Source organism: Bos javanicus, chromosome 15 (assembly GCF_032452875.1).
Source record: "Bos javanicus breed banteng chromosome 15, ARS-OSU_banteng_1.0, whole genome shotgun sequence".
NCBI lineage: Eukaryota > Metazoa > Chordata > Mammalia > Artiodactyla > Bovidae > Bos > Bos javanicus.
The window spans coordinates 42173506-42189760 of NC_083882.1; the positions used below are offsets into that span (position 1 = coordinate 42173506).

At 46.6% G+C, this 16255-nt stretch overlaps 1 protein-coding gene across 6 annotated transcripts in view; it reads left to right on the plus strand.

Annotated features, from left to right (window-relative positions):
• The window catches only part of IRAG1 (inositol 1,4,5-triphosphate receptor associated 1), a 125951-nt gene extending 110922 nt beyond the window's left edge, over positions 1–15029 (plus strand). For all 6 annotated transcript variants that reach the window (XM_061440798.1, XM_061440799.1, XM_061440803.1 and 3 more), the window contains 3 exons: positions 3646–3765; positions 5097–5231; positions 11511–15029. In XM_061440798.1, coding sequence (XP_061296782.1) covers positions 3646–3765; positions 5097–5231; positions 11511–11754 — 499 coding nt within the window. In that variant the 3' untranslated portion in view covers positions 11755–15029. The remainder of the gene's footprint in view (positions 1–3645; positions 3766–5096; positions 5232–11510) is intronic.
• Positions 15030–16255: the final 1226 nt, after the last annotated feature.

Below are 16255 nucleotides of genomic sequence, written 5' to 3' on the forward strand. Positions count from 1 at the left end.
TCATACAGAAGGAAGAGCATGTGTATAAAAGTGCCATAGCTCTGAGTTATGCTGTAAAAGAGGTTTCCTGAGGATATAAAGGGAGGGAGAGATCAACTTTAACCAGAGGGTATGAGAGAGAGGAAAACATTAGCAAGAGTTTCACAAAGGAAAATATATTTGAACCAAGCCTTTGAAGTGCATGGGGAGAAGATTCCAGATAGTTGGAGAAGATATTTAAGGAACTATAAGCTCAGTCTAGGGGCTTCCCTGGGGGCTCAGATGGTAAAAAATCTGTCTGCAGTGAAAGAAACCTGGGTTCAATCCCTGAGTCAAAAAGAACCCCTGGAGAAACAAATGGCTACCCACTCCAGTATTCTTGCTTGGAGAATTCTATGGACAGAGGAGCCTAGTGGGCTACAGTCTGTGGGATTGCAAAGAGTCAGACACAAATGAGCAAGTAACACACACACAGACTCAGTCTAGGGGTCAGGAAATAACTGCAAACATTTTACACCCTACCATATTTTGTAAGGGCTTCCCCGTAGCTCAGTCAGTAAAGAATCTGCCTGCAATGCAGAGACTTGGGTTCGATTCCTGGATTGGGAAGATCCCCTAGAGAAGGAAATGGCAACCCACTCCAGTATTCTTACCTGAAGAATCCCATGGACAGAGGAGCCTGGTGGGCTACAGTCCATGGGGTCGCAAGAGTCAGACACAACTTAGTGACTAAACCACCACCACCAAATTTTGTACAAGAATGGCTTTCCCTGCCCTTGGCTGTAGCTCTGTTTTTCTGCTCTTTTCCCAATCATTTGGAAAAATAAGAAACTGTACGTTAGGCAGAGGTCACATAGAAGGGAGTGGATAATGTGATTTTAAAAAGGAGAAATGTTATGAATAGCTGATATTTTTAGAGTGTTCTTTCTTGTTCACAATGGGTTTTGGTTTCCAACCTGATGAAATGTAAATTTTACAAGGCCTGAAGGAAACTAAGACAAGGAAACTGATGCTGAGAATGAGGAGACTCACTCATGAAGCCTGGCTGAGATGTCAGGGAGGGTAGCAGCTGTGAGCTTCAGAGTCCTGGCTGCAAAGCCGTAGTCAATGTTCTGCCTTGTTTGTGGTCTCCGCCATGACAAGACTCCCATTGGAATTCCAGGCCCTTAGGTGAGCTGCAGGATACATAGAGAAAGCACAGCCATCAGGATTTTCCTTTCAACTCGTGATTTCATACCTCAAATGGACTCCTGGCACCATCAGCTATCCTACTTTAATCTAGCACAGTTGTCCCCCTTACCTCCACCTCATGATGCTTATGCCTTCTCGACCCTCCTCAAGATTGCCTAGCCTCCCTACTTCTCACTTTTAGTAGATGACCTTGTTTTTCCATTTTATAGCTAAAATTTAAGCTCTTGGAAGAGAAGATTCCTCTCGTCTTCCTTTGCCAGATTCCCAGCCCACCATCTCCATTGCCTTCCTGCCTTTGTTATGAGTAAGGAGAAGTTTCTCTACCTTTCTAAGATCTGTCCCTACTTTCCTTTTCAAAGGATTTATTTCTTTGGTCTTCCCTTTTCTCTCATCCCCTCTACTGAACCATTTCTATCCACATTCACATGTGCTTCTGTCCTTTGACCCACTGCTTCAGCTGCACAGTCCCCCTGCTCCCTGGCCTTGTCAGTTTCCTGTGTCCACATCTTCACCTTTCTCACTTCCCAGTCTTCACTCAGCCCTTTCCAATCTGGTTCTTGCCGTGTCACCAGAGCTCTTCTTGCCCTCCATGGTATCCAATCCAAGAGTCACTTTTCCTATACACATCTGAGTCAGATTCTCAGAAGTGTGTGTGTGAGAGACAATGCTCCCTCCTTGACACGCTTTCCATGTTAGGGGCGGGCGGGGGAAGAGGGTCCCATTGCTCGCCGCTTACAAAATCAGTAAAATGGTAGAAAGGAAAATTCCTTTCATTGGAATGCTGGTAGTCTGTGAAGATGGACTCACTGTCCCCCAAAAACACCTCCGAAGATCCTGCATGGCCAGGAAACCTTTAAGCGGAAGGAGGGAAGTCATCTCAGTTAATCACTGGGATGTGGGTCAGAGTGGTCACTATCCCCCCACTGCATGTAGTCTCATTGACTCTAGATGTTATATTGTTCACACAGTTTGGTCACATGGTTGTTTGGGAGATGACTGAATGGGGAGCTAGGGAATAGATCTGGTCATCTGTTAACTTATTCTTCATTTCTACCTTTTTGATCTATAGGAGGAACCAAAAAGTTAGGCAAGTTGTGCTTGAGCCAGAGATAAGTAGAGCATGGTGGTGCCTGGTTTAAAAATTAGTTACAGGGACTTTCTTGGCAGACCAGTAGTTAAGACTCTGAGCTTCCAACACAGGGTGGGATGGGGTGGGGTGGAGTGAAGTAGATTGAATCCTGGTCAAGGAACTAAGATCCTACATGCTGTACGGCATGAATAAATGAATGAATGGTTAGTTTCAATATAGCTTTGCTAAAGTGACAAGGAAAGGGGCTTCCTGCTGAAAGAGGTTTCCCACAAAGAGCTGCTTACACTTTCTCAGCTCCCAGGACTCCACACTCTCCGATTCTCCTCTTACCTCTCTGGCTGCTACTTCTAAGCTCCTCTGCAGGTTCCTCCTTCTCTACCTGAGCTAAGGGTGGATATGCACGTGGCTTGGTCCTGGGTTGTCTTCTCATCTTTCCTCATACTTGTCCCCAGACATACTTTTCCATTCCTCTGGCATTAAATACCAGCTATCTTCTGAATATCTCCAGTCTAGAGCTCTCCTCTTAAGCACTATGGTACATACAACTACCAACTTGGCATCTCCAACTAGATACCTCACAGGCATCAAAAACATATCTTATCCAGAAGTTAACTCTTACTTCACTGCCTCTCTTCAGTCCCTCAAACTTCACATCTTTTGTATCTCAAGGTCTTCACACATCTGTATCCTCTACCTGGGATGATCTTCCCTCTGCCATAGACGTGCTGGCTTCTCATCTTTCAGGTCTGCTATTCCATTTCCAAGAGGTCTTTTGTAGCCATTCAATCTAAGCAGGTTCTTCCCTTGTTATTTTCTGTCATTGCACAGAGTTTATTTCTCTCATAAAAATCATCACAATTTGTAATTAATTTTATATTTTTTCTTGATTTTTGTGGGCGTTTTCTCCTGCTGTGCTCCATGTTGGCTAAGACTTTTTCTTTTGTTTTCTAATGTCTCCCCAGCACATTACAAGGTGCCTGTGACTTAATCCTGGGTAGATATTTAAATGAATGAAGCAGAAGACGGACTGCAGGGATGGGATGACTCTGAACATTTGGTCCACCCCGTCTTCTTCCTCTTAGTACCCTGGAGCTCCCAATAGCTGGCTGTCTACTCACAGCATCTCTTGGAAAAAGAATGAAAGTGGGTTTGAGAGCAGGAGGGAAAAGGGGAGCTGGTACAGTACTGGATGTTTGGGGGTCTAGGGAGGATTCATGGACCAGAGCCTTTAAAAAAAGAATCTTATCTCAAGATAGAAAGATTGAAATAGATTCAACCCGAATGAGCTTCCTCACTTCTGTCCAGGAACAGGCCAAAGACATGGTTTGGTTTTCAGATGCCCTATCTGTCCCTGAAAGGATGTCCTGTCCTTGCCTTCTCACTAGTGGAAAGACAAATGGCGACCCAGATTGTGAAGCCTCTGCTTCTGTGCCAACTCCGAGCTGCCTGGAGGGGATCAGCCAGGAGGCTAAGGCCAGGATGGAGGAAGAAGCTTACAACAAGGGGTGAGTCAGCTGTCAGCAGCCCTAAGGTCACCTGGCACGTCTCACAAGATACCTTCCCACAGACCTTTCCTGTTTCTTAATGGATTTAGGGAAGCAACTCATGGCCCCAGGACCTCCTTGCCTGAGTAAGGAATTATATAGAAAAGAGCAGTACTGTTCCACAGGAAAGACAGGAGGAAATGGGGCAAGAGGGTGTGGTTAGATAATAACCAGACTGCCCTCTTTTTAGGCATAAAGCCACCAGAATGATCTGGAAGTCAAAGGCCCTGGGTGGGTTCCTCTTGGTGGTGCCTGAGACTTCCTGACACATGCCCAGAGCAGTCACGCCGCTGTCAGCAGTGTCCAGGAGCAGCTGCAGCCCCACTTCCCAGAACTGCCTCAGTCATCCCTTCTTCTTGCCACAGGAGTCCCCTCAACTTCTAGCCACTCCCTTCTCCAGTTGAGCTGCAATAGCACCTTTGGCCTGTTGTCAGTCACTGATGGGACAGAATACTGAGCAGGGCCCCAGCCCAGCCAGGTAAAGAACTACCTCTGACCAGGCACTGCATCCTGAGCTTCTTGCCCTGTAGCCCCTGAGGGAGATGCAGCCTCTCTCTGACATGGAACCTGTGGGCTTTGGTGTGGTGGCACCTACAACTACAGTGGGGTTTGCCCCAGCCCAACTGTGCTGGCCTTAAACACTCAGTTGTTAGATGAGCAAAATGTATGTTCAGGGTAATATTAAGACTGGGAGAAGGAAGTCAGAAGATTTCTCTCGAAAAGCCTGTCTTTTCACCCATACCTATCCTCTGTACTTAGAATGGAGGGGAGTGAATGCTTCCATTGCCTTTGTGACCATTTACAGAGAACTTGTGTGCGTTTCACTTCCACAGAGCTTCCCACCAAGCCTGTGTATAAGCCCCACCTTCCCCAGGCCAAGCTGTACTCTTGTCACTTTCTCAGAATGTTCCATCACCTGTGCAACGGGTGCCAACCCCTCCTTCTCTCAGGGGAGTAGCCAAGGCTCCAAGGCCACACAGAGAGCACATGCAGTCCTTAGCCCTCCCAAATGGTTTGTTGGAGAAGAATCTAGCCAGGAGACTGCACCCACATTTTTTGCCCATCTGTTTTGTCACACTTTAACATAAACAGGAAGGATGACCGGGGGTGAAGGGAAACCGTCCTGATATGAGCCACTGTGGGATGTGGTGGCTTTTCCCTATTGTGTGGAGCCACAGGAAGTGAGTGCAGAATCCCAGCAAGTGCTCAGAGTCCCTCCTCTAGCAACTTGGGGAAGGATGCTCTGCATCTGCTGGCCTTTCCAGACTCAGTTGTTCATTGTTGCCTTCCAGATACCAAGAAGGTCTAAAGAAAACCAAGGAGCTTCAAGGCCTGAGGGAGGAGGAAGAAGAACAGAAGAGCGAGAGCCCAGAGGAGCCAGAGGAGGCGGCAGAAACTGAGGAAGAGGAGAAGGAGCAGAGAAGCAGGTTGCAGCCCTCACAGTTGCTAACTTGGGCCTCAGTCCCTTTCACTGCACAGCATCCCTGGAGGGGCCAGTCCAAGGCCGTCCAGGGCCCAAGTGAGCAGCCAACAGAAACCAGGAGGGAACTCGTGTTGGAGGAGGAGGCAGAGGGAATCCCAAAGAGTCCAAGTAGTTAACAAGGAGGGCGTTGCCAGGGTTTAGGGGTCAGTGGTGGCCAAGGGTGGGGTCAGGAGTTCCTAAGAGCTGAGAAAATGCAAGGGACCACAGTTAACTCACTGCCCAGCCATTCCCATGAGAGATCCAAGGTCAAGGGAGTTGACCGCAAGCCCTAGAGGAGGATAGGGGTGGAGAGAACGCATAGAGATAGGGGACAACTCAACTTTGTGGCAAACATGAGTCTCCAAAATGTTTCTTCCATGGTGACCAAATATATTTTGTATTTTAAGTGCATTTTCCACAAAATCATGAAAAATCTATGTAACATGTAGATAAAGGTAATGTAGGTCCAGCATCTTGCCCTACCTGTACCTTATGGATCTAGTGACAAATTGACATCCTGGGTTTTACCAGAGGGGCCCAATTTTGTATATCCGGCCCTATTATCTCTATTAGCACATTTAAACTAGAAGTCTTGAGTTTCGGATTTTTAAAATGTAGTTACAGCTAACTTGGAACACTTCACCAAAGTTACTGCTTTTAGACTCCCAGGCTACCTTCAGTCCAGGATGACTTTAGTCAAAAATGATCAATTAATCTAATCAGCTGCTTCATTTGGGATAGGGTATGTTGTCTGTGTCTCATTGCTAGCAGACTCTGGAAATCAAATGCATGCAATGAAACATGTAATAAAATGCAGATTCAAAGTGAGATGGATATGCTTCAAAGCACATAAGAACAAGCAGCAGAGCCCAGTTGGAAGATTCAACCAGAGTAAGAGGCATTAGCCTTCATGAGTCAACTCCAGCGTTCATGGGAAGAGAAAGTGTTTCACAGCTGGAAACAAACGTGTGCTAGGATGCACTACCTCTTCTAGGGAGAGAAGCCCAGTGTTCACAATCAAAGCACAGTCCCTGCTCTGAGCGACTGGGTCCTGTCTTTCTCGGTCTTCTGTCCCTCCTGGGGGTCCTCTGCTCTCATTTTGTTGGCCACCACACTATCTCCTCTCCTTTAACGCAGTCAAGCCCAGGCCTGACAACAGCCCTTTCTTTCAGTTCAGTTCAGTCGCTCAGTCGTGTCTGACTTTTGTGATCCCATGAATTGCAGCACGCCAGGCCTCCCTGTCCATCATTGGCTCCCTTCAAAACAAAAGACAGGCTGGGCCTTCTAAAACTTCCAAACACCAAGAAAGAACAAAAGGAACAGACCACAGAGAGTACATGGAATATAAACAAACTGGTTTACAAAGTACAGGGCTAGAATCCTTATCTAGCTGGTTTGATCTTGGGTCATTGGCGGCTCCCTTCTAATTCATGGAATCCCAGCAGAAGAGAGGCTGTGTCCAGCTCTCCCTCTCTCCAGCTCTTGGTCAGCAGTGCATGGCAATGGTTGCCCTTCACATCCATCGTCCAAGAGTGTTCTCTTGGTCCTGCTGATCCTGAAAGGCCTTGTTCTCTCTCCCAATCCCTGCTCCCTCTCAGATTCACTTTCTGGTCTTAAGAACATGCCTGGACCTCGGGGGATGGATACCAGGCATCAGCACAGCCTCAGAAGGGTCCTTAGCACATGGTGCAGCTTCACCTGTTCAGGCTCAGCAGTGTGGCATCATCGTCTCCATAACGACTGAGACTGCTATCAGAGAAACTGCCCACTCACAGTCACAGGATCCCTTCCTCACCTGTCACCCAACCCAGACCAATCCCAAGAGCCATTGTCTCGAATGCCAGAGAATTCATTCATCTCCAAGTCCCTAACACACACAGTTGCCTGCAGGCACCTCTACTCAAGCACAATTCCCACCACTAAATTTTGGCATCTCACTAACAAGCAAGGTCTGAAGTTGTGAAAAGTTCCATGTCCTATTTGCTGCTGCTGCTAAGTCGCTTCAGTCGTGTCCATCTCTGTGTGACCCCATAGATAGCAGCCCACCAGGCTCCCCCGTCCCTGAGATTCTCCAGGCAAGAACACTGGAGTGGGTTGCCATTTCCTTCTCCAATGCATGAAAGTAAAAAGTGAAAGTGAAGTCGCTCAGTTGTGTCTGACTCTTAGTGACCCCATGGACTGCAGCCTACCAAACTCCTCCATCCATGGGATTTTCCAGGCAAGAGTACTGGAGCGGGGTGCCATTGCCTTCTCCAATGTCCTATTTAGTACATTTGAAAAACACTAGAATCACCCCAGCAGCCAACCCTTTATTGAAGACATTCAACCTGAAACACTGAATCTCTCCTCTATTATAATAATATAATCTGTTCTCAATATTACTTTCTGGAGGATCAGCTTCAATGAACTTACTGGGTGAATCAACCCAAGATCTTAACTATATTAAAACAGAGAACATTAGTCTTCTGACATTTATGTAATGCACTGAATGAATGAGACTCATAAGATGCAACAGAAAACTGTTGTCTTGGCTCTCAGTGTCTCTGCAGAACTGCTCCATGGGGTTAAGATGATATTAGGCAGACTCCTTTATTTTTCCAATAACTATCAGAAAATAGAAGTCCTCTGATCAACCTGAAGTCCCAAGAATAACCTCATTTCAGTCATTTAAATGGCTAGATCCCTGAAATAGTCAAAATCCTGAACTTAAAAAGTTCAACCTTCTACCCATCCCTTCCTGCCTCCAGTCAGCTTGGCTCTGCTTCAGGAAGGAAGCCAATAGTGGGGCCAGAGTTGACTTCTTGCTCTCTGTCACTCGTGCCCTCCACTGAGCTTAGTTAATGTAGTGCCTGACCTCTCCAGGGCTGGGCAAGGGGATGGAGATTAAGGGTAGGGAAGGTATTACTTCAGTGGTCTTATTGTGAGCAGGCTCAAGGCCTCAGCAGGGATTTAAGGCTGATTTTTTTTTAATATTTATTTTTACTAATTTATTTCAGTACTCTTGCCTGGAAAATCCCATGGGCGGAGGAGCCTGGTAGGCTGCAGTCCACGGGGTCGCTAAGAGTCGGACACGATGAGCGACTTCACTTTCACTTTTCACTTTCATGCACTGGAGAAGGAAATGGCAACCCACTCCAGTGTTCTTGCCTGGAGAATCCCAGGGACGGGGGAGCCTGGTGGGCTGCCGTCTATGGGGTCGCACAGAGTCGGACACGACTGAAGTGACTTAGCTTAGCTTACTAATTTATTTGGTTGTGCCAGGTCTTAGTTGTGGCATGTGGGATCTATTTCCCTGACCAGCAATTGAACCCGGGCCCCCTGCATCTGGAGCTCAGGATCTTAGCCACCGGACGAGGGAAGTCCCCTGACTTTCTGATTTTGTTCAGTGTGGTGTTTTATGGAACCTTCAGAGAACCCCACACCACCGCCCCCCTCCCACACACACACACCATTACTGAGGATCTCTCAACTGCAATTCCCTTTGTGCGGTCAAATGCAGGTCTTCTGGCTGGCTACTTATAATCTCTCTCTCAGTCCTTGGGCAGCTGAAAGTGTAGCTTCTGTACTCAGCTTCTTGGTAGTGTTTCCAGGTCTATGACATCGGGTGCCAGCTCTCCCTCTCCTGCCTATACCCAGTTAAAATGAAATACGTATCTCTGGCCCACTAGCGGTGGGAGGATGGTTCTCGGTCTCATGGCCCCGTGTTCTGATGGCATCAAGTAGTTCAGCAAGATTCTCATTCTTCAGATCCCTCAGGTGGGAGTCACACACCAGCCCACTCACCATGTGCCCAAACTGCGAGGTATTGAGCTCCCCACGCAGCATCTCCTAGCCCAGGTGGCGGGGGAGCAACCTCACTCCTCCCAATGGAGGAGTAGGTAGAACTCAGAGCAACCAAAAATTGATTTCCGAAGGAATTCTATTTCTAATCAATAATTCTATTTCTAATCATTTTTATAGACTTTAAATAGGTAACCAGCTGAGGGTCATGAAGCCTATCTTACCCTCCTCCTTCCCAATCCCTCTAAGGGATGAAGTGAGAGTGGGATTCTTCCAGCTCCAGCAGCTTGTTTTGGGGCCCAGAAAAATACAGCCCAGAAGAAAGACTGTGCCATAGCATCCAACTGTATCTAAATAGAAGTTAAAGAATCAAAATGGTGCCAAAAGAAAACAAGCTTCCATTTCCAAATTCTCTCTCCCCTACAGTTATGAAAGTAGCCAATGATTTTCCACCTTGGCTCATGTGCTCACTGTTTTGCTTTGCTTAACTACTTCTGAAACAATTATCAGTGGTTTCCCATGTGGAAAAGAAATCAACCAATGCTTTAACATCCAAGGCAGGTACTCTGAGCATCTGATCCCTCTGTACAGAGGGTATTTGTTTAATCTTTCTACCCATTGTAAGGCAACTAGAGCTGTCTACTTCTCAGCAAGTGGCCTGCATATTTCAGGGTCTATGTGAGCTTCAGGATCTGGAGAAGGCCCTCCTGTCACTTCTCACCTCCTCCATTTGGTGATGTTCAGTATTCTCAGTTTTAGATGGATTGATTGATCAATCTGGGATTAGAAACAGGAAGAAATTCCAGCTTAATGAGTGTGTCCAGGGCTTCTCCAGAGAACTTTAAGAATGGACTCTTCCAAGTGGGCCATCTGACCAAATGTCTTTTCAGTTCAGTCATTCAGTCGTGTCCAACTCTTTGCGACCCCATAGACTGCAGCACGCCGGGTTTCCCTGTCCATCACCAACTCCCAGGGCTTGCTCAAACTCAGGTCCATCGAGTCAGTGATGCCATCCAACCATCTTTTCACTGTGCCACAAAAAAAGAGTGGAAAAGTTGAAAGGCAGTCAGGAAGAGAAGAAAAAGGAAAGGGTGGGGAGGTGGGAAGAAAGGCGGGCTGGGAAGAAATTCCAGCTTAATGAGTGTGTCCAGATAGCTTCAAGAATGGACTCTTACAGGTGGGCCATCTGACCAAATGTCTTTTCAGTTCAATCACTCAGTCATGTCTGACTCTTTCCGACCCAATGGACTGTAGCCTACCAGGCTCCTCCACCCATGGAATTTTCCAGGCAAGAGTACTAGAGTGGATTGCCATTTCCTTCTCCAGGGGAGCTTTCCAACCCAGGGATCGAACCTGGGTCTCCCACATTGCAGGCAGACGCTTTACCTTCTGAGCCACCTGGGAAGCCAAGGATGCGGGGGGGACACAGGCAAAAAGCAGAGGTGAGGGGATGAATGGCAATGAGAGAGGAGAGAAAAGTGTGGAGAGACCAGACAAAGTGGAGGAAGAGATATTTGGGAAGGAAGATTTATTTTATATTTATAAATATATATTTTAATTGAAGGATAATTGCTTTACAGAATTTTGTTGTTTTCTGTCAAACCTCAGCATGAATCAGCCATAGGTATACATATATCCCCTCCTATCTCCCTCCCCATCCCACCCCTCTAGGTTGATACAGAGTCCCCATTTGAGTTTCCTGAGCCATACAGCAAATTCCTGTTGGCTACCTATTTCACTGGGAAGGAAGATTACTAGGACTGAGAAAATACTTGAATAAGTCACCCTGAGGTTGCCAGAGGCTAGGAGTTCTCTGGAATCCCCTGGGATGGTTTAAAGTGAGCTCTTGAGGTTACTGGTTCCATGTCATTTATTATTCAACGTCTTCATTTATTATTCAGGAGTCTTCTAGGAATTTATCACAGTCCTTCCACTCTGGACATGGTCATATGTGGAGCTGAGCACAACAAATTATGCCTCTGAACATGGAGGCAGGGGACAGGTTATAACATGGAGCTGATCTCTACATTAGTGACACTAAGTACAGATAAGATGCTGGGCCTGCGTGGATGCATGGGAGTCTGGGTCAGCCAGCCTGGATCTCGGGCCTTAGGGGAGTTCAGATGTCAATGACTGTCTCGTGAATAGATGAGGGCATGTGTCAGAGGCTGAATGATCACACAAATAGAGTGGTCTAACCCAGTCACTCCTAATATAAAGGTTATAGACTTAGAATCACCTGGGGAATGTTTTAAACTGTAGACTCTTGGACCATACCTTTGAAGATTCTTAGTCTGTAGTCCTGGGGTATTTTGAATAATTACTGCTAAGCAATTCTGCACAGCTGAGTTTGAGAACCATGGCTCAAGACAACTTGAAAAGTATTCCAGGCAGAAGTATGGGTCGGGGCATCTTATATGTGTCCAATATACTAAACCCTCCACCTGTTTTTTTCATTTGACAGCAAACTTGAAGAACTGGTTCATTTCTTACAAGTCATGTATCCCAAACTGTGTCAGCATTGGCAAGTCATCTGGATGATGGCCGCGGCGATGCTGGTCTTGACTGTCGTGCTGGGGCTCTACGGTTCCCATAACTCTTGCGTAGAGCAGGCCGACGGGTCCCTTGGGAAATCCACGTGCTCGGCAGCCCAACGGGACTCCTGGTGGAGCTCAGGACTCCAGCATGAGCAGCCTACAGAGCAGTAGAAAACCCAACGCTCAGGCAGTGCCCTGCTCCAGCGCACAGCCTGTCGCCCTCTCCTCAAGCGTGACGCGTCAGGCGTGGGCATGGGCATGCCACTGCTGCCGTCAGGGGAACAAGCAGGGGTTCTTTCCACTTGGCACCCCTGCGGGAGCTATTCACACACAATAGCTGATGTTCCTGGAGGATCAACAGAAAGCATCAGTGGACAAGGAAGTAGCCGTCACCAGGGGACTTGAAGAGGAGGGAAGGTGGCTGCGCCAGTTCAGATGGCTGGGGAGAAACAAAATACCTTCCTCACAGGCAAACATGAAAAGCCCACTCTCCTTGGTTTTCCTCTCTACAATCGATTGGAAATCAGGAACGATTGTGCCTAAGGGCTAACTCTGCCCTGAGGATCAGACCTGGAATTTGGAATAGCAACATGAGTATCTTCCCATTTCACATCTCATTCTTACCGACTCTCCTTCAGCCTCCCCTCCTCCTCATTGCAATCAGAGTTTTTTTTACAGAAGATGGAAAGATTTCTCAGAAAAATATTTAGGCTGATTTTAGCTCAGTGCTTGAAATGAAATGGGAAGATGTAAATTAATACATATGCCTCTGTACACATACAACACACACACACAAACACACACACAGCACACACGTGCATGAAGTCAACTGTCCTCCAAATGTGTGCTCTGGGTGTGTGTTGTGCATAAAGCCAACCCACAGATTTTCACGTGTGGGGCAGTCACCAGGCACTTACCTGTTCAGTGAGCTCTCCACATGGGTTTACGATGTTTGAGAAACACTGAAAACTCATGACTTGCATGGTGAACTTGCTGGTCTCCATTTCCAGTGTTAATTCTAAGCTGCTATACAGCATGGTGGGGGCTTCCCAGGTGACTCAGTGGTAAAGAATCCACCTGCCAATGCAGGAGACACAGGTTCGATCCCTGGGTTGGGAAGATGCCCTGGAGGAGGAAATGGCAACCCACTCCAGTATTCTTGCCTGAAAAATCCCATGGACAAAGGAGCCTCACAGGCTATAGTCCATGGGGTCACAGAGGGTCAGACACAGCTGAGCGCACATGCATGCTTACAGCATGGTCTGTCCCCACTTTGTTCTCTCTGGGAAGGGAAGAAACATGGTGTGCTTCAACTTTCCTGTGCCCACGTGCAAGTGTGCATCTCTGCCACAAGGCTCCAGTTTCGGTGGGATTCCCAACACAAGTGTAGGTCTTGGAGCTTTCCCATTATTTAGCAGAAAACAGAGCAAATCCCACCTGCAGCTTGACTTCCTGCTCCACCTGGATAGCCACTGCCTGCCTTCTTCCGCATCAGATCTGGGGAGTGCTGGTTTCTGTGTGGCTTTTATGGTGGTGTCTTTGCTTTTGTTTTGCTGTGGTCATTTGTTTTTGTTGCTGACCCTATGTAGAACTTACTATGGGCCAAACACTGGTATTATATAAGGATTCATTCACTGTGTCCTCACGAAAAAGAAAAAAGCTATGGCTCTTCCCATTTTCACATAAGGAAACTGAAGCACAAAAACACAAGTAACTTGCCAAGGATACCCATGGGGTTGGAAGTTAAACCCAGCCAGGCTGGTCCCAGAGGCTATGCTCTTACCCCTGCACTAAATTGCCTTTTCCAAAGGTCTTCTATCTAGTCATGTTCTGTTTCAGCCCCACACCCCTAGGTAGCCCTTCAGCCACTCCAAGTCATTTCTGGTTCCCAAACTAGACTGTTTTTCTTCTGCCGTGCTCCTCTTTTCTTCTGGTCACTCTTCAGGACCAAGTACAAAAATCACCGGCTCCAGGCAGCTTTCATGGCCTCCCTCCAACTCCACACCAGACCACATTAATAGGTCATACCCTTCTCTGTACTTTTCAGCACTTTTAAAACATTTTCATTACTACTACTAATGAGCATTACTATAGTGTATCATAATATTAATAACTTATTTATGTGTCTGTCTTTCCAAGCGTTTATCCTCAAAGACAAGAACCATGTCTTACCCATTCTCTGGGTAAGTGCCTAGCATGGTGGCTGATGCTTGGGAGGGTGTCATTTAATGTTGGTCAGAAGAATGAGTGTGCAAGGTGGTGGAGAGCAGTCTGGGAACAGCTGACGATTTTCATACTTCCCAGCACCAGCATCCTCACCACCACCATCTCAAATGGTGAATGAGAGAAATCACATCTTTATTAGCCTCAACTTATTCTAGTATTTTTTCAATCTACTCTGTGACCTAACATCATTTCCAAACTAAAGGGTTGGGCTTGAAGCAATCACTTCTTTCAGAAAGACCGACCTAGATCAGGACCCCTCGGTAAAACAGCTTTTTTTTTTTTTTTTGGAGGCGGGGAGGGGGCACCCTTTTCAGTGTCGAGAAAACCACTGTGAGAGAAGTCCAAGCCAGGGTTGACCAAGGATGTGCCATTAAGGTAAAGAGGCGCAGATCAAGGCAGACGGACATTGGATTCACTGATGGATGGTTTGCCCTACCTCTTCAAGGGGGAACAGACACACCGAAGGAGCTTTAGGCCCTCAGAGCCAAAGGCAGGATGTAAACAGAGCTCTGGAGAGTGTGGCTGTGAGCAGGACTCTGGGCTGGCCAGTCTCAGCCTGCCCCGAAGAAGTACTGGGCCGAGCTGACCCATTGCCCCCTTGGCCACAGGGTTCCCACCTTTGTTTCCAGTTGAGACAAAGGCCAGGAGAGGAGCTGCCGTGAGCTCTTGAGCCTCCAGCTGCTTCATGGAAAGGCCTGCAAGAATGCTTCTAGACCAGGCCCTCAGCCAAACGACTCTATGAGTAAGGGAAGTCAAGGACAAGAAGTGATCAGAAGGAGCAAACGAGTAATCGCATTACCAAGGGCATTCCTGAAACAGGACTCCTCGGTATTTCTTAAAAGCGAAGATGGACCTAATGCAATTGGAACTGTTGCCAAAGCAGCAGTGAAATGGAGAGAAACAGGCCCTGTATGTCCAACAGTGAGTGATATTGATCAGAAATAAAAGTTCCCTTCCTTCACCATGCCTCTGAGGTCTGACATTTCTGCTTGGCCCTAGGACTCTGTTGTTGGTGCCGCGATGTCCCCTCCTAGAGGACCTTCACTTTCTGTGTCACTCCCATATACAGCCTGGCGGAGTAAGAGGAGAGGGAGATGCGGGGTTTATGTATCACTGGCTGGCAGTTCCTAATGTTGTTAAACCTCACACAGGTGTGCTAGCATTGAACTATAGAGTGTCACGTACCTGAGTTTGAAAATAAAAGCACATTTCCAAACCTTTGGCAGCAGCCAAATGCCTCCTAATTTTGTGGAGCTGAGTCAGAACCTTGCCCAACCCTGAACTAGAATCTACCCTGGGTGACAGTGCCTCCCAGGCCCCCAGGCCCTGGGTTACCAGATCCCTTCCAGGGGCTCCATCAATTCCTCTGCTTCTCATCCTCATTCCTGACCCTAGTTTCCCATATCTTCCTGGTCTGTGTGTGTGTGTGTTGTTGTGTTTTTTTTTTTTTTTTTGATACATTTTTCTGTGATAGAGACTGCTACATTTTCACCAATCTGATTTCTACAGTTAGACAATCTTTTTTTTGTCTTTTCTTGCAGCAAGGGGCAGGCGAATGTGAACCTTCCAGATCCAGTTTCCTAAACAGACTCTCCTGCCTAGTACCTTGCATTCCCTGTAGTCCCCTTTCTGCCTGCCAGATTCAGGGCATTCCGTTCAGAACGTGACGTCCAAGAAGTTGCTGGCCCCACTCAGTAGAAGCTGAGTCTTCTTGTGGGCGTTCCCAGAATTCAACTGACATAAGCAAGAAATAAGATGTTAGCATATTAAGCCACAGAAATTCAGGAATGTTTATTATAGCAGTTAGCCTACCCTGACTAACATATACAGAAGCAGTAATAGGGAACTTCAAGAACAAATTTTCAAAATAGGAGACACGGACTTCGCGGTCAAGTGGCAGGAAACCAGAACACTGATATCACGGACTGGAAATATGGTGACCTGTGCTGTGAATAAAACAAAAATAATAGGTAAAGTCTTACCCATGATAACTTAAAAAACAGTCCATGGACAACCTATAGCTCTAGGAGAAGCGGCTGAAAAAAATCAGAGTATTGAAGTATGTGAACTCTTTTTGTCTAACTTTTGAGAGATTGCAAGAAAAAGAAGTACTTGGGAAAGAAGTGGATAAATTGAAACAGAAAGGGAAAAGGATACAGAGTTCCTAGACTGAAGGGTTAGAAAACCAGACTGCTTTAAAGCCCAATTAGACTGAAAAGAGCTTTGAGTGAAAAAGAACAAGTAATATTGTTAGTTGAATTCAGATCAGACCAGCCCTATGGTAAAGTTCAGAGTCAGGATATGGTCCTTCCATCTGTGGTTTCAAATGAACTCAATAGCCACCACTAAATTAGAGAGAGGGGCATGGGGCTGATATTTTATATATTTATATATTTTATATATTATAATATATATAAATATATTATATATTTATAATTTGGGGTAT